This window comes from Vigna unguiculata, chromosome 6 (assembly GCF_037176805.1).
Source record: "Vigna unguiculata cultivar grain cowpea cultivar isolate G323 ecotype 2 chromosome 6, ASM3717680v1, whole genome shotgun sequence".
Classification (NCBI taxonomy): domain Eukaryota; kingdom Viridiplantae; phylum Streptophyta; class Magnoliopsida; order Fabales; family Fabaceae; genus Vigna; species Vigna unguiculata.
The window spans coordinates 41,140,170-41,167,776 of record NC_140797.1 but is presented as its reverse complement, the minus strand read 5'-3'; the positions used below and the strand labels follow the sequence as shown (position 1 = coordinate 41,167,776).

Below are 27,607 nucleotides of genomic sequence, written 5' to 3'. Positions count from 1 at the left end.
AGAAGTTGCAGAGGGAACATTATCTTTGTTCTGTGGTAATTATGAACTGCATAAGCTGCATATACATACATATATATATATATATATATATATATATATATATATATATATATAATGAAGATATGGGTTTTAGATGGCATAAGAGGCAGAATAGCAGTGATTAATAATTGTGATATGAATGATAATATAGAAATGAAGTGATATGTTTTGCATTAAGCAATTGTGGGAAAGTGACAAGAAAGGAAAAACCTTGTGCGAATTGGTAGAATGAAAGAAAAGAAGAGGTTTTTATTTGCAGTGAGTTTGGTATATACAATAGGCGACCATGGATTAGAAGTGGAAAAACATATTTGTTGGTTTTGCGGATTTAATAAAAGATGTGTGCGATGGTTCCCGAACACAAAAGCTTAACACTGACCATTCAGATTCATCATTTTACACCTAAATTATATCTTTTATGCCACGGGACAAATGTCATACCACACCATATTAACAGTTTATAAAACTGTCAAATTTAAATACACTTATTTTTTGTAAAATTAACTTCTTTTAATTTTGGTGAAATTAACTACTTATAAAAAAAATTGCAGTGATTTCTTTTAGTACGGTAAAATATGTTATTTTTTTATTTGGTATTTTATGTAATTTTTAATCTCCTAAAATTTTAATTTAATAGTGAATATGGAAGTGAGACAAGTATCTATTCTTAAAAATGATTTTTGCTCAAATGCAATTTGATCGTTTAAACGAAATTCATGATAAGGTAAATTATTTTTTCTTTAAAGGATGTTTGCTTGTCACTTGAGTAATGACTACGTCGCTTAAATGAAAAATCATGTCAAAAATAAGACTGTTTATTCAAATTTATTTTTGTTCCAGGAGAAATATCTTGCTTAAATGATCTTTATACGGTGAAATTAAAGTGATACTTATATCTATATATAACTAATTATACAAAAATAAATTAAAATTTGTTAGACATCCCACATTCACGGGAGATTGTTGGTGGCAATGCGGGTCAGTCCGGCCGGTTTAGGCTCGATCCGCATAAGGTCCGCACAACTCGGGCTGGTCCGTTCCGCTCTGCATATTTTATACAGGTCGAAAACACTGATCCGCCCCACATACCAATTGGCCCACTTTTTTTTTAAGTTTTTTTTTTTATGATAAAACTTTCAATGTTTAAAAATTGAGAAATTTTAAGAAGTTCACAAACTTAAGTAAAGGCTTTGGAGAATTAAATGATAAATTGATAATTCAACATTTTCATCATATTCATATTATGACATACACAATGTATCCTTTAAATTTTAGCACATTAAAAATTACATAATACTTGTCTTTTTCAGTTATACAAAAATTTGAAACGTTAATGCAAAAGTCTATAAAAGAAGTGATTAATATACACAAGTGCAAGTTTTTTATTTTTTTAATTTTATGCGGATTGGCCCGCGCAGGCCGCGGATCTATGTGGACTGGGCCTGCGGGTTCACTGCCCTAGCTCGCTCCGCATTTTTTCTGTAGACTTGCGGACCGGTCCTAATTGTCACCCCTACTAGAGATAGGATAAATTTGTAGTATATATATATATATATATATATATATAGCCAGTTCATACAGTGTGGCCCGTTAACCATTATCATCTCTTTATTATCCCTTGATACATGTGGTGAAAAAGGAGATGAATAAATGAAACAAAAGTTCAATAAATACTCGTAAAAGAAAAAAACAGTGTGGAAAACATGGTTAAAAGGTGTGAAGAGAAAAGCGTAGAGGGAGTGAGGGTGAAGCGTGGCACCAAACCTAACAACCTCGTAGATGAAGCGCTTCTTTCACACATCTCTCCCATCAAACTTATTTTATATCCATTCGCTTCCCTATTACATCAATCCAACCGCAATTTAGGTAACTCCAATTTCCTTTTTTTTATATTTTTTAATTTAACTAGCTTACACGTATATATCGTCGCTGTGTATGATTTTTTTTTAAAATATATGTGATATTATATTAGTAAATAAATCCATCAACATATTCATGACTAATTTGATATATCTAATGTCTCGTACACGCGTCATAAAAATTAATATAATTTAATGTCTCAGAAAGGTTTGTTTTTCTAATAGAAAGCAATGCATCAGATTTATTACGTTACCAGTTTCATATATTATGATATACCATACTATAATACTTGAAATGGAACCCATAACACACAGGTCTGTGTTATACACATGTCCAATACTTTCATAATTGAGTGAATATGATATATATGGATATTATTTTATATTTTATGGAGTTTTTATTTTTTTCTTTTTTATTATTCTTTTTCGATACATGTATTCCCTAATTACCTTTTAAGTTGAAGTTTCCTCTCATCACTAATTTATTGAGAGGCACGAGCTCAAATTTAAATAAAGAATTAATATTGTTTTTAATTCAAATTTAAAAATAATGAATTTGTAGATTCTTTATTTTATATTTGTTGATTTATTTATTTATTTATTTATTTTTCACCTGACATAAAATTCATATTCGATTAAATTTTCAATACCTATAATATTGTATAAACAAACTTTCAAAAAAAAAAAAATATGTGAGGGTGTTCAGTGTAAAGAAAGAAAGAAAAGTATTAGGACTAATTTAAACGAGACTAATCTTCCACCAAATAACAAATGTTGATATTTTCATTATTGTGTTAACCATATAATTTATGGATTTGCTGATAAAAAAAAAAAACATTCTATGAACGACTCCTATAGTCTAAATTATTGAAAGAAAAATATTTTTTGACTATTAAATTTTAACTATTTTCTCTATAACATAATGTAGTATTTTCTAAGTGGTTTTAAATTATTAAAAATAAAAAAATAAAAAAATAGAAAATCATCTAAAAAATTAATAATTAAAATATGTGTATTTATTTTAAAGTGTGTGGCTTGTTGAATCATAATATGCCCCCATCAATTAACTTTTCTGGACATTCCTCTTCAACTGTAAAACCAAATTGCAACCACTTTCTTATTATCATTACCAACTGTAAACAATCTGTTTTAAATCAAAACATTTTTTTTTTCTTCATTTTCAAACTCCAATACTTAATATCACAAATAGGATAAAATATTGAATCCTTAAATAAGATAAAATTAGTTTAAAAAAACATTTATTTAATTGTGTCTTTTAGTTAAGAGTAAGTTATATATAAAATGTGTTGGATAAGACCAATAAACTAACAATTAGTTCATTTAATTAATTAGCTTGTAAACTAATTTGATCAATGTTATTAAGAGCAAGAATATTTTTTTTATAATTTTTTAGAATATAAGATATAAGGTATTTGTAATTTAGTTTTCTTTATCATTATTCTTTCTATTTTAATAGTTTTTTTTTCATTATTCATGAATTATTTTACGTATTATTACTCGTAATTGTACACAATAAAAAATATACAAAATCAATGTGATAACTATTTAATTAGATGTGATAAATATAAAATCAATGTGATAAATATACATTTGATTAATATTTATTAGATCAACCGGGGTAAATAAAATAATTTGTTAAAAACAAATGTATGCAACTTTTAAAATATAAATAAAAATATTATAAAATTTAATTATCTTAAAAAATATAATTACATAACGATTTACTTCTTTAAAAAAATATATGTGTTTTATTTATATAATTTAAGCTCAATTATATTTTAAATCCATAATAAATTTTAAAACTTTTAACAAATACTTGATAATGTCTATATTTTATTGAGTACTTAATAAATTTAATATTTTTTATTCTTTGCGGTTAATTTTTACTATTGATTTGATGATGTTGCTGTGATTAACATGATTATTAAATCAAAAGTTTCCTTATTTATACCAAATATTATTAACTTAAAAATTAATTTATTTTTATTAGTTGTATACTTTTTGTTATTAATTTTCACTGTAAACTTTTTGGGGAGTGGGTGTAACCTATTAATAAGATACCGCATTCATTGAATTTCATTTAAACCCAATAAACCTAACTCATTGAATCTTGTGAAGAAATAAATGGAGAGCATGTTCTTCCATATACACATATTTGACTTTAATTGGTAACAATTTTTGGTTGTTTACTTCATATCCATGTGTAAAACATGTCATGTCTTTTTATTCTTTTACGTGTGGTCGAAATTTTATTTTATTTTTATACAGAAAAACCTTTAAAATTTTTAATATCTATTGTTTCTCTCGAAAGATTCCATTGTCATAAAATGAATTAAACTCAAGGTTTACACAATCTTTATACGACAAAGTTGTCTTACTTTAAATATTATTCTCAAAGTCGAATTAAATAATAAAAACAAAATTAAAATACTGATTTAATAATCCATTAGAAATTTATATGACCATCGTATCTGTAGAAAGATTCATTAAACGAAATTTTTTTTATTTTAAATATCTTAACTAAGCATATTTCCACTATAATAATCTTCTTCCAGATTATCTTTAATCCATCACTTCAACCACAGAGATTTTACCCTTTTAATCTTCAAAACAGAAAACAAATCTCTATATGAAAAACAATATTTTTAAATCTAAAACAATTTCTTAAAGATTAAATGATACTTTTAAATTTAGATTTTTCTAATATAATATTGGTTTAGTAGATGATAATCGTGGACACTAAGTCCCCACTAAAGGAATATTGTGTGCGGCATATATATTTTACACAAATCATTATCATTATTTGCCACAAATCCATATACATAAAGAAATTAAATATTCATGACGGATACAAAATTATTTGACGTAAAAGAAAATAACTTTACTTAAATTATGTATTAATTAGTAACCAAATTAAATAGCGCGTAGGATTATTGTCGTCATTTCAGACGGAAGCGTGGAGAACCCACGCCACCACTCGTTTCACAATTTTAACGTTTTCGCTTATTGGACGCAAAATATCTTTTCAATCTATACAATACCAAGGGTATTATTGTAATTTACGACGTACAGTGAAGTGAAATTTCGTTATAGCGCGTTGTATATAAGTACTCCCGCTAATTAATTTGAGGCCAGAGAAAATAAATAAAAACGCACGAAATCAAACGGGAAATTCTGTTGTTGAGAGCTCTCAGAAAACAAGGAAACCCTAATTGGAAACGCTTTCGCAATCCCTAAACCGTAGCCCTAGTGATCCGTTGCAGTGGTTTTGGAAGAGACGAGCTAAACGCGGCGTCTTGGCGATCATCGTGAGCCAGAACATGGTCGTAGAAACGGAAATCATCTGCCAGAAGAGAATTCCGATGCTGGACGTGAAGTACCACCTTTGCGTGGCGCAAGAACACGGCGTTAAGGTTGATGTTTCGCCCACCTCCAACGTTGTTCCCATCTTCGGTCACGTGAGGATTGCCGCTGAATCTGTTTCTACGGAAACGACTCGTTTTGAATCGGTGGGTACTTCTGGGTTCCCTTTTTTCCTGGATTTTTGGATTGTTTTCTTTTTATTGTTTCGGTGTTTGGATATTTTTTCTCCTGTTTTCTGAGATTCCTTCTTGGGATTTGGTTTTGTTATTGTTCGTGTAAAAATTGGTGTTTCATTTTGTTGTGGTGTCGGTTTTCTCTTGGAAGTTGAATCGGTTGATTTTAAATTTTCTTTTTTATGCATCAGTCGGTGTGAATTTATGTGTTTAACGTGTTCTTTCTTGTTATGTTGCTTGTCAGATTTGGGGGGCGGGGGGAATATAATTTTCGTGTGGATTGTTGTGGGGGTTTCAGAAGCAGTACAATTTTTTAGAGGATTTTGAATTGAGTTTTTCTATAATTTGTTTTCCCTGCACCTTTGGTAAAGAGTAATAAGAAAACATACTTTGTTTATTGCGTTTTAAACATTTTTCCCCTCGGTGAAATCAGGTGATGCAACTGGTGTTAATGTTATTTTACATTTCAATTGGTTCAATTATGATAGGATTTATTAGTATAAGAAGCGTAGCAAAGCTTGTGATTTGTATGTATATCTTTGTTTCAAAATTACCCCCTAGTCTAAATGAATTGCATTTTTTGTGCTGACTAATGTCTTCTGTGTTATTTAGGCTGTGAGTTTCCCTGAGATGATTGGAGATCCAAGTTTAGAGGCTCCTGCTACTAAGTTTACACCAGATGTGCGATCTGGCTGTTTTGCTGATATTGGACCCAGGGGGTCTATGGATGATGAGCACATTCAGATAGATGATCTAGCTGCGCACCTTGGATTCAACTTTGAGCAACCTATGGCAAGTGCGTTTTATGCAGTTTTTGATGGGCATGGAGGGCCAGATGCAGCTGCCTTTGTTAAAAACAATGCTATGAGATTATTTTTTGAGGATGCTCATATGCTGCAATCATATGATGCTGATGCACTTTTTCTGAAGAGGTTGGAAGATTCTCATCGAAAGGCGTTTTTGGGAGCAGACATTGCCTTGGCTGATGAACAAAGTGTTAGTAGTTCCTGTGGAACAACGGCGTTGACTGCTCTTGTACTCGGGAGGCATTTGATGGTTGCTAATGCTGGGGACTGTAGAGCCGTTCTTTGCAAGCGAGGCATTGCTGTTGATATGTCCCAAGATCACAGACCAAGTTATTTACCGGAACGCAGAAGAGTGGAGGAAATGGGTGGTTATATTGATGATGGGTATCTCAATGGTTATCTTTCTTTGACTCGTGCTCTTGGGGATTGGGAATTGAAAAATGCACTTGGTTCTGTGTCGCCTCTCATTGCCGACCCGGATGTTCAGGTGGTGGCATTGACAGAGGAGGATGAGTTCTTGATCATTGGTTGTGATGGTATTTGGGATGTAATGTCAAGCCAGGATGCTGTTAGTCTGGTGCGGCGTGGATTAAGAAGGCATGACGATCCTGAACAATGTGCCAGAGAGCTAGTTAAGGAAGCTTTGCGCCTACACTCTTCAGATAATCTTACTGCAATTGTTATCTGCTTGTCCCCTGTGCAGATTGTTGAATCCTGTCTACCCCAGAGGCGAAGATTCAGATCTTGCTCTCTGTCTGAAGAGGCCCGGAACAGGTTGAGGAGCTTGCTAGAGGGAAACTGAATGTAAATATGATTTTCACCATTCACAATCATTCCTTTCATGAAAAGATTGATTCGTGTTTGTAGGCTGTTTTAGGTTTAGAGCCAATCAGTCAACAGTTTTGTAGTGATAGAAAAGGATAATTGTTGGGAGGTTAGAACTATTTAAATTAGGGGATTTATCTCGGTTATTTTGGTGGATGTTGAGAATCACGTAGCTAGCTAATTTTGGCGGGAACAGTGGAGGATTTGATTTCAGATCATTGTTTGGATCTGTATGTAAGAGATGATTTAGACTTCTCAGCAATGTTGTAGGTGAATGCATCGACAAAACTAGTTATTTTCTTTATTGTTGCATTCAACAGAGTTTTGTTTAATGGGATGAGATAGTTGAGTAGAGTGCACGTTTCAGCCTATTTGATTTTTTTTCCTCTCTACACGTTTACTTCAAACTCCCAAATGCTCTCAGAGTTGAGGTGCTGGAAAATACAATTTCGTATGAACTGCTATACGAAGATATAATTTATTTAAAAAATAATAAATTTTTTAATTAATATTCTATGAAATTTTAGGCAGGTCATAATAATATAATGAAAGTGGACTATGATATAAACGTCGCTATTGATTTTCCTTCCACGCTGCATGTAGATGATAGGATGATGGACACCTGTATAATACGTGGCTTTGTGTTTTTCTGACGTTGTTGTGAATTGAAATACTCACGTGGTTATCCAGAGGTTGTAAACATTTGTCTTTGTCTGGTGTGCCTGTAAGGCCATTGGATGGTGCTTAGATAAATTTAACCTCTCCATAAGCCGCAGACCTTTTTCCTAAAAGGAAAATAAAATCATAAAAAAACTTTCCTTCATTGATACATATTATAGGGAGTTCCTATTAACCTTATTATACTGATTTTACTAAATTATAATCTCAGTTAATAAAAGGTTCATTTAAGAATAGGAATTGGTTGAATAGACTCTTTTCAACCAAATGTTTTTTATAGGGGTAAACCTAAAACCTACTTTAGAACGTATCTGCATTTTCTAATATGATGAGTGCAGCATAAAATTGATATCCTCTTGTGTGTATTGTGTTTGTTTGGTCGTTAAAATTGAACTCATTTAACAGGATTACCCCCTGAGTGCTTTCTACTTTGATTACATTTAGAGAAACATAACACTTGAAGAGAATCATAATAATAAACATCTGAATCTGTGAACAATTGAAATGGTCGAACTTTAGAACCACAATACAAGACTATTAAATTATCATTGTTGAAACATGTTGAATGAGCATGGAATAATATTGCTTTAATCTGTCTCAGGACCCTCATGTTGCATCCTTTTGGAAGCTGAAGGAACATGAGAAAAGACACTAATGGTTCAGACAAAAACATTTGGAGTGCTTATGTATTATTATAGCAACCAATAAAAAAGTGACAGCTTTGCAGTATGTTTCAGTAACTGAGGACATGTTTGTACCATTTGCATCCAGAAACCATCAGCAAACCACACAATGAAACACTCAATCCACGATGAAAACCAGATATGTAAATAGATGCTGTTTTTAGGTTTATTTGGTTGATACTGTTGTTCAATTAATATTAAACTTTTTATATTAATAATTCATAAACTTTTCGGAGGAAATTAAATTTAAAAAAAAAACACAAAATAAATATAGTCCCCATAAAAAATTAAATTAAATAATTATCTTTTAAGAGAACTCTTTTATTATATATTGTTTAATTTTGTTATCTCAGTATTTAAACTCAGATCTTGAATTCGTAAACAAAATTATGTTAAATATCTACTTAATAAGAAAGAAAACGAGAAAAATAAGTGAATGAAACTATGAAAAAAACTAAAAGACGAGAAATTGAATGAAAATCATGATATTTTATCTAAGTGCACCTGAAGTTGATATTTCACTTTAAATGCGATTTAGTATACCACTTCATTTTAAGCAACATAGTGTACAAAAAATTTACAAATTTTATTTCAATGGATAAGTCTTTTAAATATTTCACAGTTTTATAAATTTTTGTTTACACTTTCCCTTATAACAACTTAAAAATAGTTCAATTATTATAATTAAATATTAATTCAGCAAAATATAATAGGTCAGGTCTTCACTGACATAGTTAAGCATTCCTTTTTATTTAGATTATATACGTTGGTTGATGAAATTTAGATTAATTAATTTTATGTGTTTGATAAGATAATATTTTTAATGTGCAAGGTTTTTAAGAAACTGAAAAATAGCTTATTATATTTTTTTAAAATTTTTGTTTAAACTTAAAAAAAAGAAAGTAAAGCTAAATGTAAGCTGAAAAATAGTTTATTTGACTAGGTTACTTTAACCTGTCAAATAAATTGAAGAGGAAGCTGAAAAGTTTAACTGATGATGTTTTATCTTCTACATATTACAACTATAGAAATTTAAAAGTGGATCTAATATGTTATTGTATTTTAATGTTAAATTATCATAAATTATTATCTTGTATACGTTGGTGTTAAATTATAACATTATACCAAGTTGGAATTTAGCTTTTAATGATTTTAAATAGTATAATTTTTGGTATTATATATTAATTGAAAAGATCTCCTCCCTATAAAGAAGGGAGCACGGTCTTCATTCGAGAGAGCTTCTTTTCAGTCGGCTCTTTCATGACTCCATAACAACTACCTTATCCATTGATCTCTTGTGAATGTGAAGGTCCCAAGAACTACCTTCGCTTTTCAAGCAGGAATAACTCTTTACGAAAATAAAAATTCCACAGCCGGGGCTTGAACCCGGATTTCATTTCATTTGTTTGAAGTGAGATTAACCCGATGTGCTACTGCGGATTTTGAAAGTATGCTTCACTTTAATACAATTTATTAGTTCTATTTGACTAAAAGAGATGCATATTGTTCATAAAATAAATACAAAATCAACCTTACTTTATGTATCCAAAGATTAAGAAATTAGAAAAACACTTCAATATATTATACAAATTACTACTAATATCAGATTATGTAATTCTAGTTTTGAAATATTACTTCGTGTTATATTAATAAAAAAAAGGTTACGATTAAGTCATTTGAAACTTTAATTCATAACAAAATATTTATTTGAATAAATTCTTTTTTATATTTAACTTCACATTCTAGTGACACATAAATTTAGAGGGCTCACACTAAAATAGTTAGATTTTATTTTATATATTCTCAAATTAAATATTATTAGCAGATAGATAATGAATAAGGATAAAATTAAGAAACATACAAAACATAGGTAGTGATTAATTTGTCCTTATCCATAAAAGAAGTATAAAAAATTATGTTGCGTAGAAGAATGACTCAATCAAATATTAATTAAGTTTTTAGATTATTTAATCACTATTAGATCATTTAGTGTTATATATTTCACCTCAACAGTTAAAAATGCTCATTGTAAATAATTTTGTTATGGACATTTAACTTAAAATAAGCTGTGGCTGGAGCATGTTAGTTCAAATTATTTGAATTAAGATGTCTTCATCTCAACTTAAAAGTAAAATTGAAAACACAAGACGATAAGACAAAATAATACTTTCATTGTCCAATTAATACTTAATAAAATTCTATATTGAAGAATTTTAAATTTTTGAAGATCCAATAAAACACTACAACTTAAAACTTTATTAAACCATATATTTATTACTATATTAAAAAAATAACATTTTACTTTTCGTTATTTACTCGTTTCCTATTTTTAATGTCGCTATAATTAAATTGAAACTTATGTGGCTACGTTGTTGTATTACAGAGGAAGCAAAGGGTGTTTGAAATGAGATTTGTTTAAAAGTTATAACTTATAAATTCGATCTTTGAAGTTGTAAGTTGCTGCGTCATAAAAAAGTAAAAAAGTGAAACAATAACTTAATTTATTTTCATTTCGATAATTCAATTCACGCCTTATCTATCAAACACCAAGACTGCACTATACAAAGGTGCCATGCCGATGGCGATGATGGCGTCGCAGTTGCGGTGGGGATGGAGGCCGCCGCCGAAGCAGCAACGGCGTCGTATGGCTCCGGTGGTGTGTTCAGTGGCTGTAGAGAACGCGCAGAGGAAAGAGAGAGTGAGACTGAAAAAGCTTTTCGAAGAAGCGTACGAGAGGTGCCGCAGTGCTCCCACCGAAGGCGTCTCCTTCACTCTCCAGCAATTCACCGACGCTCTCGACAAGTATGACTACGAATCCGAAGTTGGCGCTAAGGCACGTTCCTTTTTCCCTTTACTGTCCAAAAATGGTTTTGAAGTTGTGTGTGGTTGAGAGTGTTTTCGTGTTTACCTATTTTATACTATTTGCGGCATTTGCTAATTCTTGGTGTGTGAAGAAAATGAAAAGGGGAGAGGTTTTAAATTCTGGCTGTAGTTTCTGTTTTGTCTCTGTCCATGTGTTGTAGAGAATTATGGACAAATGCAGCTGATGTGACCAATTTAGGTTATCTAGTAATTCTTGATGTTATAGAAAATGCAGCTTATGTGGCGCAATTGGTAGATAACCTAAATATCTAGTAGGGTTGAGGACTGAATTTTGGATCCTTGGGAGGGGCTTGTAATTGTAGCCTGAATTATACTTAAGTCCTACGTGGATAAACTTCTTCGTAAGAGATGATTGGATACACGTTTTTATACATGCAAGAGAGAACATAACTGGTAAAATGAACCGAGTTCGTAGAAAATAAATGAGAGAGTTTTTAATAAAAGTTAAGTGCGTAAGTTGATTGTACCTTACAGGAGAAACTCAAATTCTTTTTGCCTTACATATTTTCTTCTTTAACTAGTGTTTACAAGGAAGTTTATCTTAATAGGGCCTAGTACATTTTACATGTTTTTTGCCTCACATGTTTTCTTTAATAAGTGTTTACAAAGAAGTACATTTTAGTTTACCCTTGCGTTTTGGGGGTTTTCGAAATGAACTAGTGATGGTTGCTGTTTGTTTTTTCAGGTTAAGGGCACTGTTTTTGCGACAGATGCGGGTGGAGCTTATGTTGACATTACTGCAAAGTCCACAGCCTACTTGCCCCTGCAAGAGGCTTGCATTCAAAAAATTAAGAAAGTTGAAGAAGCAGGTATAGTTCCTGGGTTGAGGGAGGAATTTATGATCATTGGTGAGAATGGAACGGATGATACATTGATCTTGAGTTTGAGGTCTGTCCAATATGACCTTGCATGGGAACGCTGTAGACAACTGCAGGCTGAAGATGCTGTTGTCAAGGGTAAGGTGGGTTTTGCTAACTGAGAAACTTAATACGGTTAGGATTTGGCTTATCTGTTTTTTTCAAGTGTTATTTGTTATGACATCAATTTGTGGCAATCTTTCAAGTAAAAGTTATTGAGTAAAGCATAAGAAAAGTTGATTCTGTTACCTTTGCAAATTTGTTTATTTGATCGTGGATTGCATAACTGTTTCATTTCCCTATCGATCTCCATCTTCTTACCTATGTATGTTGTATGGCTGTCAGGTTGTCAGTGCAAACAAAGGCGGTCTGGTGGCTCAAGTGGAAGGCCTCAAGGGGTTTGTTCCATTTTCACAGATATCTTCGGTAAGCTTCTTTGACATTCATGGACTTGCATGAATTAGATTCAACTTGTAGCAAGAGCTCAACATATTGGCATTAATGAAAGTATAATAAGGGCATTGGTGGGAACAAGAATCGGATAAGGTTAACTTAATTGTGGGTGTTTCAAAAGATGTAAATCTGAAAAGCATATTAACAATAGTATAAATGAGTTGAACTGCACTGAACACTTGAAACTCAGGCTCGCTTGGCTTGCATAAAAGTATGGTGCTCAAGCTTGGCTCAGAGTTAAAACTTTGGCTTGGCTTGTTAGGAAGTATAAAGCTTGAGTTTGACTTGTTTAACTCATTTATAACTTTTCTTTTTCAAATATATTCTTAATGATTTTCTTAAGTTTATCAGTATTGTTTTTAATAGACATTTTCTTTACAAAAAGAAATAGAAGACGTGAAAGAGAGTATCTGAACATAGAAGTTATATATAATAATTCTTTTAGATCAATCACATTTTATTTACGTAAACATGTACAAGGTATTCTTGAGCCTTTATGTCATGCCAAATTATTACAAGGTACAAAGCTTGACCTATCCAAGTCTAAAGTCAAAAGCTTGAGCTTGTTTTGCTTGTTATGCGCTTCATCAAACACTTAATGGGTGGAGTTTGAATAATTCACAAATAACTCAACTCATTTATATTCCTAAATGATATGGAGATGACAAAGCCATAATAGTTCTTTGACAAGTATTGATCACAACTAAACTTGTAAATATCCAACTTCCACTAACATCAATATTGAAATTGTTTGATGCAATTTTACTAACAGTACTTGTATCCTTCAATAAATTAATGTAGATTATTTTGAGTAAATAGAAAGTTTTATGTCATGTTCATTCTTCTGTCTCATTTTAAAAATTACAATTTCAGCTGCACACTCAAGCAATTTCCATTTTGCCTCTTTTCTGCTTAGAAATCAACTGGAGAAGAGCTTCTTGAGCAGGAGATTTCTTTTAAGTTTGTGGAGGTGGATGAGGAACAGTCTAGACTTGTCCTCAGTCACCGCAAAGCTGTGGCTGAGAGCCAAGGGCAGTTAGGAATTGGATCAGTAGTCATTGGCTCTGTTCAAAGCATAAAGCCATACGGTGCCTTCGTTGACATTGGTGGAATCAGTGGCCTCCTTCATGTCAGTCAGATCAGTCATGACCGTATAACTGATATTGCGACTGTTCTTCAACCTGGTGATATTCTGAAGGTAAACCTATGATAAGCTACACTGTATTTGCTTGGAATCACAGCTGTTAAATCTCATTTGCTGTTTGGTTAGGTGATGATCTTAAGTCATGATAGGGAGAGAGGACGTGTAAGTCTTTCCACAAAGAAGTTGGAACCCTCACCTGGTGACATGATTCGCAACCCAAAGCTTGTCTTTGAGAAGGTATAACTCAAAAGAAGTAAATCAAGATTTTTACCAAAGCTACTCGTATAAAATAAATTATAATTGTAGCACTCAAAGTAGCTTCACTTGTCATGGTTTATTTCAAGTTTTCCACTTCCTGCTTCTCTCTCTCTTGAATGATATCCTAGAACAGCCAAAATACCGGGTTCCTTTGATTATGTTATAACTTCTTCCTATCTCTTCCTTTCTGTGACAAATCTAATCAAACCTTCTCATTAGCATTATTACATTTGAAAAAACGCACCCTTATAATTCTAAATTTGTTTTTTACAGGCGGAGGAGATGGCTCAGACATTCAGACAGAGAATCGCACAAGCAGAAGCTATGGCTCGTGCTGATATGCTCAGGTTCCAGCCAGAGGTATTTATTTGTTAATTATTTGTTCAAAATCTCATCTCAATGATTGATACTGAACGGAGTTCTAACCTAAGTTAGATTGCAGTAGGTCTAGTGATGAATTAGCATTTTCACTTTTGTTAAAAAAAGTAAAGTCACATGCTTCTGCTGACTATAAGCATTATAGATTCTGAAATGACTATTTAAATGGTGTTTTGGTGGACCTTTTTAGTGGATGAAATACGAAAGTTTTATATGCATTTCAATTCTGATGATCTTAGTTAGGATACCAGTAGTATTGATTTTGGAGTTTGGACTCCTGAATGACTCTCATTTTACTGACTATAGATATATGAATATATTCTTGCTTCCAACTATTACAAGTTTCATCTTTGGGTTGGATATATTTGTTTGATCACCTTATAGCATTCATGCATACTTATAGAGATGCACTGTTTGTTCATTCGGTGAACCTATTTCATACCTATCCTTTTTGTTTACAGAGTGGATTAAGTCTCAGCGGTGAGGGAATCTTAGGACCACTTTCTTCAGACTTGCCTCCAGAGGGAGTGAATCTGACTGAGGTACCCCTGGCTGAAGAGTCATGATTGAGAACTGAGACACCTCTTTTCCATCCCTTTTGTTTTTCTCTTTTTGACACCTTGGTCTGAATATTGATGTAGAAAGACGAACCTAATGTAAAGAACGGTTTTGTAGCAACTCATTTTTGTAGAATAGGCTGTTGTAGAACTCTTCATTTTCTCTCTAAATTATTTCGAGGTATTGTCGATGTTATCTTTGATTAGATTGACAATAGTGGAAGCAGTTCAAAAACAAGATTTACATAGTTGTCTCTGATAAATTCACCATTGCCAACTGCTACAAACCAAGAGTATCTCGTGTTGCTTCTTATAAGCAACACATTAGAGTTCTTATTTTACTTCAACTGCTATATCACATCATTTTTAAGTAGTTTATAGAAGTTTTGCTTAGTAAGAACTCACACTTTTATAATTTCGTATTTATATTTTACTTTTTTACAGCTTAAAAGTAATTTAATTATTATTATTTTTAATTTTTTATTCTTATTTCTCTTGCTAAATATAATTTCCTGTTTAAATTCTTGTCACGTTTTACTACAATTTTTGGACAACTCTTTTTTTGATAAACAACTCGTTAAGGACTCTATCGGAAATACTCTAATATGTTATAGATAATTGACTACTAAATTATCATATCACATTTGAAAGGTTATTGAAATAGTAAGTAAAAATATTATTTATCCTATATTATAAATTATAAACTCATGACCCGAAACCACTCAAGACAAAATTATAATTAAGCTTCTTTTATTTTTGAATATTTACAAATTGTATCTGTAAAAAGTAGAAGCCGACACCGTTTCATCAAAACTATTATACTTTATTATAGTAAACAAATAACAATTTAGATAAATCTTTGAACATATATAAAATTTCTTATTTGATTACTCCTGTTATAGTTAACCATTTAACTATAACATCTTTAATGGTGCAAATATATTAAAATATGTAATAGTGCAAATCTTATGAAATCTTTAACTATTTATATATTAAAAGTGCAAATATATAAATATTTAAGAGGAGGTGGACAGAAATGATTAATGAGCAAGTTTATATTTTCTAAATCATATTAATTATATTTTAATGGAATTGAGTAAACTTTCCAAAAAATTGTCACATCTTTTGTAAAGTTTTAAGTTACTTTCATATTTTATAATATTTTTTATATTTATAATTTAATTGTTAGATCTTAGTAAAAATTAAGTTTCTCCACTGTTATAACTAAGTAAATTTGGTCCTTCTGTAAATTTCCTTCAATTTTGCAAATATTTTTTTTATCCAAATATGGAATTTTACAGTACTTTAGTTGCATAAAATAATTTTTCTTATTTTTTGACATATTTAGTAAAAAAATTGATAAAATTTAAAAGATATGAGATTAGAATTTTATCAGGAGAAACTTCTTGTTTGGGTAAAATTTAATTTTTTGGTTAACTTAAGTTGAAAATACTAATTTGAAGTTTTAATATACAATAATTAGAATAATAAAGAGAACTGTCCCACTACAAATCTCATTTCCTAAAAATATTCTGATTTCTTTTTTATCGGCGGAAGGAAAACATATTCTGATAAAATAACTGTTTTATTCTTTTCACCTAAAAAAATTATTCAAATCTGTATTCAACTAAATCACTCTCTAATTTTTTACTAATTGCAATTATTTTCTTTAAAAATAACATGTTTTTTGTTATTTAATTTCAATAAAAAAATAATAATCTAAAACAAATGCATATACACATATTTTTGTAAGTATAACAGAAAATTTAAAGTTGTCAAATTTCCTCAATTTTGAAAACGAGATATTTAATTTACTACATAGACTGCCGATACATCCGGAATGTACATTCCAAGTTATTTTTCATTATTAAATTTTTTAAATGATTAAGTTCAATTTAAAAATAAGAATAAAGTTAAACAATTAAAATATTTCAAGTATTCGATAAAAAATAAAAGACTAATTTGATATAGTTAACTAATCAAACTTATTTGAAATTACAATAAAATAAAAAATCATTTGAAAGAAATAAAATTTAACTAATTTTTATACAGATTACAATACAATTAGACTTGCAGATTAATAAAACATACGAATGTTTTTCATTTAAGAATATTTTCTAAAGATCACTCATTTTGAAGATTGTTAAATAAAAACATTCTCGTTCAATGATGAAAACCAGATTTACAATATAGGAGAATACATGGCTAGACAGTAGTGTTGGAACCACTGTTTAAATATATCTTCTCAACAAAATCCAGAGACAGTAGTGGTCTGTGACTGTAAGGCAGAAAACCTAAAAGGATATAAAACCGAAGGGAAGAAAACTTCTGTAGTGTTGGAACTTAGGAAGGATATACAATATACAAATTTCTAAACTCAAGCTAAAGAAAAGAAACAGAAGCAAAACAAAACTTCAGCTGTGTAAATCCTACACGGGGTTGGGGATTTAGGATCCACTTTCCAAGGAATAATAGAGAACATAAATAGAATAAGAGTTACAGAGGTGCAGTTATCTTCAAACTGTCATGTGTTGGCTAACTAGCTTGTTTGCTGCTCTTCTTGCCTTTCTTTTGCTTTTGCTTCAATTGAGCAAGGCCGGCTGCTGATATTTTCACATTACCAATAATTGCAGCAACTAGCTCAGGATCTGTACAGGCCTTCATCAACTCCTTCTCCCGGGTAGTTGCTTCTGACATGTGGCTGAACAAGTTCATTGCAGTTTTTGCAGCTGTACAAACAATGGAAAAATAAAATAATTATGGCAACATCTTGAAACAAATATCGATTACTCAAAAAAACATAGATTACCATAGCCAGGAAAGAAATAATACACATACAACAAATGCAAGTTACAGAACCATATAAAGATACTAGTCGCCAATTATGAAAGAACAAATATTCGAGCTAAAAAGTATTTTTCTAAGACTTACTTCTACAAGGTACTACTAGTCCAAGATACAAGATAGCAAAAACAATATATATATATATATATATATATATATATATATATATATATATATATACAGTAAAAATAAATAATAATAATAATAATAATAATAATAACCTTTCCCTTTCTTCGCTGGTCCAGGAATTATCTTCACCCGATATTTGTAAGACTGAAGTGCACTGTAAGGAGCACAAACAGGAACAGCATACAGGAGAATGTCATTAGGAAGTGGATTCCCAGTCAAGTAATCCACGTCATTTAATTTTTCTTTTTCTTCTTCTCCTATTTCATGAATATCATCTTCTTCCATTGTCACCCTGTCTGCTTGGGAAGTTTCAATATCAGTCATTTTGGGATTTTCTTCAGCTTCACCAATTGCATTCCTATGCACCACATCATCTGATTTTTCCTTACAATCCCGAGACAAGTGACCTGGCTTCTTACACTTGTAACATATTTTTGGTGCATCAATAGGACCTGCTACAATATCATATTACAATACAACAGAAAATAAAACACATTAAATACTGCGATAACTGCCATATAAACATGTGTCTAATTTACAGCTAAATTTAGATCTCATAATTAGGTAATAGATACAAGGACAATGAATTACAAAAACAAGTACACCAATGGGCAATGAACCAAGCAGGGTCACTATTCAATCCTTTAAAGAGATCCAAAGACTGTACAAGAACCAAACAGTGAAACTTGGTAGAGAATTTCCTGGAAGCTTGACTTGTGACACAGTCGACTTGTTTAGTTCATAAAACAAGTCTATCAAGACGTAAAATGAAAAAAAATGAAAACATTATACAAACTAAATATATTACCATAATTAACTTTATATAAAATACAATATGCATGTTCATGAATCTATTAATGAAATGCTTGGTCCAGCTCAACTCAAAATGGCTCACAAATCTAAATTATTTGAGCCAAACCAATCAGAATGGTTCTATTATCTATTTTAGCCAAACTCAAAACAAACAAATTGATTCCCATAATTACATGCAAAATTTTAAGGCAGTCGAATTGTAATCAAGCTGAGACCAAGCTTGTTGGTTAGCTCAATCGCAGTAGCACTCGTTATGAAACTATCTAGAAGGCTTACCGTTGCCAGATTTTTTCCCTTTGTCTAATGCAGCATTTTCAGACGACGTGTCTTCCTTCTTGATTGATTTTCCAGAAGACTACAAATACCAGAAAAACAGGTTGAGAGTTATAGGTGGACCCAGGGAAATCAGAGGAAATATGCAAGAATTACATGGCAGACAGTAATATGTTCTTGAAAATTTCCATTATGTGATCTCATGTTCTCCTACACTGATTTATTTAAAAGATGTTTTAGGAATTACAGCATTAATTAAATTTAACATCTTTTGGACTCATCTTAGCAGGTATGTGGTATGAAGTCCAGACAAGGTGCCTTCAATTTAGTAAATATAAAACAGGTGGTGCATAAGGCTAAAACATAAATTATTCTGTGGATGGAAATGAAAGGACATGTAAGCTACTGAACTCACAGCCAACAATGCCATTCGGATGTTCCGTTCGTCCTCATCCTGTCCAGCATATTTCTCCTTTATCTTTTTCAGTTTACCCTTCTGCCCACGGCTGATTTTTTGACCACCACCTTTTTTCACATTTTGCTCTTCCTTTGCAGGTAGATTTGCAGAAATATCTTTCAGTTTCGGTTCATCCTTACCATGTTCAACATTTGAATCTGTATCTTCATGTTTCTGTTCTTTTTTAAGCTTTCGTCTCTCAGCTTTTGAAATGTAAGGTTTATCCCTAATTGCTGCTTTGCTTTGTTCCAAATGTTTGTCACCGCCTAAATCAATCTGAGAGTTCTCAGTTCCATAAAGCTTACTTGGTTTAGCAACAGATCCAAGTTCCAGAGCTTGGTCAATAAGTTCCTCAAGTTGAGGGGGGACAGCAACTAAGCCATCTCTGCTAATGTCTGATGATATCTCCCTATTAACCATATTTGATGTACTTGTCTCTTTCACAGGAAAATCCCGTGAAATTTCCTTTTTGGAACTGATAGTAGCTAAACCAGTCTGAGATGAATCTTTGGAAAAGTCTTCTGATAGGGGCTTGTGTGAATCTGCAGATAATTTCCCATTCATTTCGGAGTCAATGACAGATTTTATATCATCGTTCTCAGATTCTGAATCAGATTTGTCTTCCAGATTAGCATTTTCAAAATCATCTGTTGCTTCCTCCTCTCCTCTCACTCTTCGTTCATTTAAATGTGATCCTAATGAACTCTCATCCAGGCGAAATAGTAGGCCAAAACCCATGATAAGAGGGTGTGGTGGAAGAAAATTTTTCTTTCCCCGGATCATGAAACTCCCTACTGTGAGATATTCACCTGTAGGAGCTGTTTTACTAACCTGATGAGGATAAACCCACCAGGCACTAGTAACAATTTTTGAATCCCATGCCTGGCTATGGCAGACCTACATTCCAAAATGATGTGGAAGTGGTAAAGTTAACGTTTGGTTTATTTCATAATCAAAAAAGTAAATTTAGATAACAAAGTAAAGGCAGGTCTTAAGCATACTGTGAAACATCCAGCTTGGTTTAGGGTCAGTGGTGGAACTGGTTGAATAGGTTTGTGATTCTTGATAACAGTACTAGAAGCTCCATGCAGATCGGCATGTACATACCTATTATATGAATAAATCAATGAAATTAGAGAATCAGAGATATACTTCAAAACAGAAAAAAGTTTAAAATTTTAAAGTGAATTTTTATTTCTGAAGAACAATGACAGATGTTCCAGGTGCTTTATTTCGAAAATGACATGGTAAAATTAATTTTAATTGAAAATAAAATTTACAAGATTCCAGTCTTCTGAGAAGTCTTAAAACCAAATCACCAAATTGATGAAGAGATATGAGTAGAACAAATTAAATAAGAAAGTGCATCAAAGTCCATAGTTTTTTTCTATCTGAGGGTCGGGGGGGGAATGAGAACCGCAAGACAAGGAATGCTTTTCAAAAGAATACAAGTTGATGATGCAATGAGAAAAGATCAAGTTCAAGATAGATGGGTAGAACCAAATAACTATGAAAGTGCATCGAAGTCCATGACTTTTCAAAAGAATACAAGTTGATGATGCAATGAGAAAAGAAGACGAAGTTGAAGATAGATGGGTAGAACCAAATAACTATGAAAGTGCATCGAAGTACATGGTTTTTTTTTTCTAGCATCGAGGTTTCAAAGATCAACAAAGAAAATGCAAGACAATAAATGATTTTGAAAGAAATACAAGTTGCTAATAGCTTGACGATTAAGAAAGATGATTAAGATGAAGATAATACAAGAGGATTATCTCTTCAACCACAAATTTTTTCGATATAAACCAACCTCAGATGTCAGTTACCAAACAAAGAAAAGCAATGCACTCACGTCACGAGAACAATTTCCAAGAACCTTAATTTGCAATGCCATGGTCCCCACATCCTATGATCCGACACACTACAAACCCATACTTTCAATGCGGATTCAAGTCCCACAATTTACAATTGAATCGTAGCATTAGCTATGTTGGAACTGGGGGAAACCACCATAACCACCTGCTAGGGTTAATATTGAGTCCCATAATACCTAACTCCCCCACCTCACTTCACAGGGTAGCAACAAATTTCCAACTAGGAAATCTCTAATTTCCAATGGTATTCGGTTTTCTGTGATTTTCTTCATTGTTTGCAAATTCACCGTGACCTCAGACCTTTTTGAAATACTCAAATGTTTTGAATCAAGGATATAGCAAATTTTGGTTAAACATATTTTCGTTTTCAAACGACATACAATTTAACATAGTCTTCAAATAATATTGAGACATGTCAACAGTTAAATGTTAGTCATTTAAAAGAAAATAGAATCTGAACCATGCTAATATTATTTTCAATACTACTCAACATTTTTTCATTAACATTTAAGCATTAGCATCAAGGAGGTAGAAATTTAGGAGTGTAATATAACAAGAAATACTCACAGGTCTCCTTTTGACATATACCGCTTCACTATCAGCTCATTTTGCTGTGCATCACGTCCACTGATAACCAAATAGTTCTCACTGGTAATGAACCAATTAAATTTCTCAAACCAGTGGACTTTGCGCATATGTGAAATTGAGGCAACAGTTTTTTCCTGGAAATAAATTTCATAGGAAGCATATAATTAATTTAGTTAAGTACAGATATCAGGAATGAAAAAGAAATCAGACTAGGGTTGCATATGAACGTATTACAGATATAAATTTGGAGAAAAAAGCCTATTGTTAATTTCTATTTTAGAGAGAAGTGATCAGGAATAAAAAGACCGTTGGTAAACTTCTAATTTGGAGAAGATACCAAAGATGACAAAAGATGATCAAAGAAGGAAACGACACCCCCTTGAAAATAACATTCGGCCAAATATCTAAAGAGGCCAAAAAGACTATCATCTCCTATATAAGAAAATTCAGAAGCTTCTTTAAAAAAATAAAACAGTTTCATGAGAGCAGAGAAAGTATCGAAGCAGATTATATAAATTTGCCTAGGGAAGATCCACAAAAATATACAAGATAAAGAAAAACAGGCACAAGTTGACTTATTAATGCATATATATAATATGATCATAATTCATAATGACCCAATAAACTTGAAGTTGGAATGAGACAAACTCTGCAGAAATAATCACGCTGCTTAAGCCTCAAATGCACTGAATTGGGGTTCAGTTCCCAGTCAGATTGATGATCTGATTTTAAAAAAAATGATTAATAAGCACCCAAACACGAAAACCCTACCATAAAAGACGCCTATAGAGGGAGCGGGGTAGAAAAAATCACTTAGACCCCACAATATTAAAGTCACATAGCATTGTTCCTAAGAGCCAACATCACAGCAGCACACACTCTAAGACGCTTCACTCAGCATTTTTGGTCAGTCCCTCTATAGTTAGCCCTTTCTGAGATATGCAACCAACTCTAACAACAATTGTTAACAATCCTGGGAGAACCAAACTACAAAAGCTAGCTGCTTTAGTCAGGGTGCTCAAGGCCTAAAACCCACATCAGAACCCTATACCGTACCATGCAATTGGATCCTTATAGATAAATCTGCACATTAATTTTCAATAAAGACTAACGATTCACCAATAAAATTTTTAACCACCTGATTAAGCTGTAGGCGAGTCTTTCTTTCTGCAGCTTTAAAAGCCTTTTCATGGGCAGTTACAGTTTTTTCCTGTTTGCTCTCCTGCTTTTTCTTCTGTTCATACCACCTCCGAGCATTGGCATGTGCTGAAAGAGCTAAATCAACTTCAACCTGGAACATCAAGATACAGTAATGTTAAACATTCAGGAGAAAAAACAATAAAAATCAGCATTTAAAAAAAAATGAAGAAAATCAGTGAGGATAGCGATAATTTAAGATAAAAAAGGTTGATGAGAAAGTGAAAATGCCAACTAATGGACATAAGACTAGCCTATAGGAGAAGAATATAAGGTAAACATCAAGGGCATGTTTAAGTGGTCAAATTGTGTTTTTTCGTGACAAAAGGTAAACATCAACATTTGCCGTTTAGTTAAAAATCATGACAATGGCAGACAGTGTAAGAAATGCAAAAACTTATGCACAACAACTTGCATCAGTTCAACAATTTGTAGGTTGAATAAATAATTGAAGACAAACAACTTGTAAATGTTTTAGGTAGCCTAATAGAAGTTCAAGAGAAAAGATTTAAATATATCCCATGCCAATTTTTATAGTAATGGCAGCCTAGGGTACACTTCAGTACACTTAGTTGAAGCATAACTCTCTTATTTTTAAGGTTTAAATGATGGATCAGATAGCTTTGCTATGTTTTCTTTTATTACTTTATTGTTTACTATTCAGCCTTTTTTGAGGAGGATCATTATCCTCCCTTCTCTCTGTACTTTTCTCTGAATGACTTTATTCTTTTGCATGATAAATAAACACAAACCTTATCCACAGGGAGTGTCTTCTCATCATCATCCATCTCATCAAGATTGTTGCTTAACAATAAAGTCATGCAGTTCCTCTCAAGATGGAGCTTGTCGATGAGGCCAGCTACTGGATTTCCAGCTTTCTTTTCTTCCTTCACCATCCGAGCAAGGTCATCCCAGTTCATACCTTTTGCTAGAGCTACTCGAACAGCTAATATAGCAGCATCCACATCTTCCAAGTTATATTCTATCAACTCTGCCATCTTAACGCATTGATCAGCTTCTTTCCTCAAAGCATGTACTCGATTTTCCTACACAGCAAAAATGAGATATATTATGCCGAGTATCAGATGCCCTAAATATTTATTTGAAGTTATAATTGTGTCCAGTGTCACCACTTGCAACCATAAATAATTGTTTTAATTTATAGATGGAACCAGCAGTCAAAAGATATATCTGTTAAAATTCACCCCTCTGATGAATCTGAAGTAAAAAACGAAATTTAGAGCTTATTTGGTTCAGAAAACCATGTTTTGTCTTCATGTCCTATAATGTTATTAATGAAAATTAAACAAGAAAACAGATAACAATTTTGGAAACCAAATTTCAAGTAGCACAGCCCAAATCTCTATATTTTGCAGAATGGAAGCACAAGTACAGACGAAAAATTGAAACCATACACCACGAACACAATATAGTAAATTTTAAAAATTATAGGAAAGCCTATAGCACTCTTTTAAAATACACTTCAAATCCTTCAATAAGAGTTTTGACACACATGCATCGAGGATCTAACTCAAACAAGAACAATGGAAACTAAGAAATGCTGCCTTCATGTGATCCAAAATGAGATATTCGATTAACAAGATTGTTGCCACATGGCTCAGCTGACTTTCAAAGAAATGTGTTGATCAGTTTTGGAAAAACAGTACCAACCTGATCCTGGCGAATCTTATTAAGTTTCTGCGCAGCTGTGTTTTCTTTGGCTTTCTGCTGCTGTTCAGCTCTTTGACTCTCAATTTTGCTGTAGAACTCATCTAAGGCTGCATCAAATGTCTCAAATTTTGTATAATCCCTTGACTTAAACTGGTTGAGTAAGATGGGGCAGAACTCATCATACATCTGTGTCAAAAGATACAAGTATGTTAACAGTAAACTCCACAAAAATCTGAGTAAGAAGCTTTTTACTATTTTGTCCTCTATATTTATAGTGCTACTAAAATTAGAAAGAAATAGAACATAACCTGGCTAACACTTCCAGGCTGAGATATTGAAGAATTGTTCCCCAAATTTTTGTTCTGCATCACAATGTATCCTTCAGGGACTACTTCACCTGAAATAACATCCTGCATCCAATCTTCAAACTTCACAACAGCTTGGACCAAAGCCTGAATAGTAGCATTATCCCACGTCTTATCTTTGGGAACTTTTGTACTAGGGATTAGGCCAGCATCTAATATTATATGTTCAGAAAGTGCAGGTCCATAACCAAGTGCCTCACCAAGGACAATTTTCAGCGTTGACAGCTTCCCACCTTTTTGGGTTCCCTGCTTCTCTTTTGCTACACTAGAAACATTATTTCCATTTCCATTGACCTTAACATTCTCATCGTTATCATCTTCCTTGGAAGATACCAGAGATGCCCACAACTTTTCAATAGTAGTTCGCTCAAAAACTCTACAACTTTCAACAGGATAACGATGACGTGACATAATAGCAAGCCCTTTATCATCATCCCTGTTAATGACAAATTGCAACCATTCTGTCAATCACATATATTTTAAAAATGCCAGTTATAGGTAAATTAAATAAGCAACAAGCCATGCCCCAAAGAACATAAATAAATGAATTCTGAAAGTGAAGTAAAACAATGTTAATTAATCGGTAAGATTAAAGTGCAAGGTCTGGCGGCATAACACGCCAAGCCAATTAGCTCGACTAGGCATGACATAAAACATTCAAATCTAAAAATGCAATGCAATACATAATAAACATTCAACGGAACACTCTCATGATCCTACAAGAACTACACTTAATTTCACTCTCAACAGAAGATCCTATGATTGTGAGCTAGCGAAAACAAACGCTACCTGGATGCAAACAGTCGATCCTTAAAATTTTATAGCACAGTAGTCTTATGGTCTGTTCAGGTAAACTTGTCTAGAAACACTTTAAAAAAGAAAAGAAAAGAAAAATGAAAAATGTTTCCCCAATCTTGTGGTGAAGTCAATATGAAAGAACTTCTACAAATGTATAAATTAAAAGAGAAACTTATGTCATTCTTGTTTTTACTTTTATTTTCTTCTTATATAAATAAAGATGAAGAATCTACTCTAAAGGACTCCTAGACAAGAAATGGGAAGTAGAGGACAGAATAGAAATTAACAAGAACCTGTGAGACCGCAGCAGAGTCATGACGGTAAAATTAGAATCTGTGAGGAGGATGTTTCCCTGAGCATACAGTTCCAATATAACATAGTTCGCATTCTCCCCAAGTCCAAATTGGAAGAGAATAATCTGCCACAGTTTTCAAAAAAAGTTATATATTTTTTTTTGGTTTGCATAATAAACAAAAGGTGGTGGATGATATATGGAAGGAGGGTTACACTATACCCGATCGTACCCAAGTTGGCGCACATCCTCGAGCCTCCTCGTACGAATATGCTTCCTCAATTTGAGAGTGAAACCAGAAGGCGTGTTGCTCTTGTCACGCATGTAGATAGTAGAGTGCAATCTAACGCCACTCTCCATGAGAAGTAGAACCTTTTCGCTCTCCCCAGATTCCGAAACTCCACTGCTGTTCATCAGCTTAAAAACGTAGGTCTGCAGAGAGGGAAAATCGAATCAAACCGAATTGAGGAAAGTGGAAGAACAAAAAACGAGAAGAAAGGTGCTACCTTGGGAGAAAGATCGTAGACGTTGGAGCACCGCATTCCAATGAAGCGCCGGAGGCATTTGACCTCGGCGGCTACATCGGCGGTGTTCATTCGCACCTTCACCATCTTGTGTTAGGGTTAGGTTAATAGTTTGCTTTGATAAATTACTGCGATGAAGAAGAAGAAGAAGAAGAAAAGAATATAAATTTATATTGTGTTTGGATTGAATTGATTAGAATGGTTTTGGAAGGAGAAGGAAGAGCATGAATGTGTATATTCTGTTCTGTATTTGGTTGCAGGGAGCGGAAGAGAGACAAGAGGAGGCTTTTAGTCTTACTCTTTGTTGGATTATTTTTCTCTGTTTTAAAGTACTTTTAATTGTATACATTTACGTACTCTATGTCTATATATCATTTATCAATATCATTTATCTATATCATTTATCAATATCATTTATCTATATCATTTCTCAATATCATTTATCAATATCATTTATCTATATCATTTATCAATATCATTTATATAAGTGAAAATATATATTATGCCTTTATTATTTATGTTGATTTAATAAAAAGGTATTGCATAGTTTTGATAGTTAATTGTGTTCAAAAAATATACAAAAAACTTAAAAATAAAATAAATTTAATTAATAAAAAATAAAATTATTTAAAAGTTATGTACACTAAAAGAACTGTAACAAAAATAAGTTTCCTTAAATTTTCTATTGATGTACACATTTTTTTTTTACTTTTATCCTTCAAATAACAATTTTTTAATTAAATTAATTACGTGACTGTATTCTAAATTTAATTCTTTTTTATTTCACTATTTTTAAAACAATTCT

At 32.2% G+C, this 27,607-nt stretch overlaps 3 protein-coding genes across 5 annotated transcripts; 2 read left to right on the top strand and 1 right to left on the bottom strand.

Moving 5' to 3' along the window:
- The first annotated feature begins 5,043 nt into the window (after window positions 1-5,043).
- Window positions 5,044-7,445, top strand: LOC114188154 (putative protein phosphatase 2C 13). The gene is made up of 2 exons (XM_028076703.2): window positions 5,044-5,428; window positions 6,068-7,445. The coding sequence occupies exons 1-2, from the start codon at window positions 5,240-5,242 to the stop codon at window positions 7,061-7,063; spliced, it is 1,185 nt and encodes a 394-aa protein (XP_027932504.1). The 5' UTR covers window positions 5,044-5,239; the 3' UTR covers window positions 7,064-7,445.
- A 3,515-nt stretch (window positions 7,446-10,960) lies between these two features.
- LOC114186526 (small ribosomal subunit protein bS1c-like) lies at window positions 10,961-15,221 on the top strand. Its single transcript, XM_028074451.2, has 7 exons — window positions 10,961-11,280; window positions 12,016-12,291; window positions 12,533-12,613; window positions 13,557-13,838; window positions 13,911-14,021; window positions 14,316-14,402; window positions 14,882-15,221. Exons 1-7 carry the CDS (start codon window positions 11,020-11,022, stop codon window positions 14,984-14,986), a joined length of 1,203 nt encoding a protein of 400 aa, XP_027930252.2. The 5' UTR covers window positions 10,961-11,019; the 3' UTR covers window positions 14,987-15,221.
- A 1,896-nt stretch (window positions 15,222-17,117) lies between these two features.
- EMB1441 (zinc knuckle (CCHC-type) family protein) lies at window positions 17,118-27,115 on the bottom strand. 3 transcript variants are annotated; one of them, XM_028075777.2, is made up of 13 exons: window positions 26,785-27,115; window positions 26,501-26,710; window positions 26,280-26,404; window positions 25,132-25,624; window positions 24,824-25,009; window positions 23,905-24,198; window positions 23,094-23,246; window positions 21,935-22,089; window positions 20,495-20,600; window positions 19,452-20,390; window positions 19,040-19,118; window positions 18,043-18,405; window positions 17,118-17,706 (listed from the first exon to the last, which is right to left on the bottom strand). In XM_028075777.2, exons 1-13 carry the CDS (start codon window positions 26,887-26,889, stop codon window positions 17,513-17,515), a joined length of 3,402 nt encoding a protein of 1,133 aa, XP_027931578.1. In that variant the 5' UTR covers window positions 26,890-27,115; the 3' UTR covers window positions 17,118-17,512. The 3 variants fall into 3 exon arrangements, with proteins under 3 accessions (XP_027931578.1, XP_027931579.1, XP_027931580.1); XM_028075778.2 differs by having other exon boundaries at window positions 18,043-18,402; XM_028075779.2 differs by lacking the exon at window positions 26,785-27,115 and having other exon boundaries at window positions 26,511-26,702.
- Between the last annotated feature and the right edge of the window lie 492 nt (window positions 27,116-27,607).

Coding starts and splice junctions, on each gene's coding strand:
- LOC114188154 (XM_028076703.2), top strand. CDS start 5,240: ATGGTCGTAGAAACGGAAATCATCTGCCAGAAGAGAATTCCGATGCTG. Junction 5,429..6,067: donor AAACGACTCGTTTTGAATCG/GTGGGTACTTCT, acceptor TGTGTTATTTAG/GCTGTGAGTTTCCCTGAGAT.
- LOC114186526 (XM_028074451.2), top strand. CDS start 11,020: ATGCCGATGGCGATGATGGCGTCGCAGTTGCGGTGGGGATGGAGGCCG. Junction 12,292..12,532: donor ATGCTGTTGTCAAGGGTAAG/GTGGGTTTTGCT, acceptor TATGGCTGTCAG/GTTGTCAGTGCAAACAAAGG. Junction 13,839..13,910: donor AACCTGGTGATATTCTGAAG/GTAAACCTATGA, acceptor CTGTTTGGTTAG/GTGATGATCTTAAGTCATGA.
- EMB1441 (XM_028075777.2), bottom strand. CDS start 26,889: ATGGTGAAGGTGCGAATGAACACCGCCGATGTAGCCGCCGAGGTCAAA. Junction 24,199..24,823: donor ATAAGATTCGCCAGGATCAG/GTTGGTACTGTT, acceptor TTTGCTGTGTAG/GAAAATCGAGTACATGCTTT. Junction 17,707..18,042: donor ACCAGCGAAGAAAGGGAAAG/GTTATTATTATT, acceptor TTGTTTGTACAG/CTGCAAAAACTGCAATGAAC.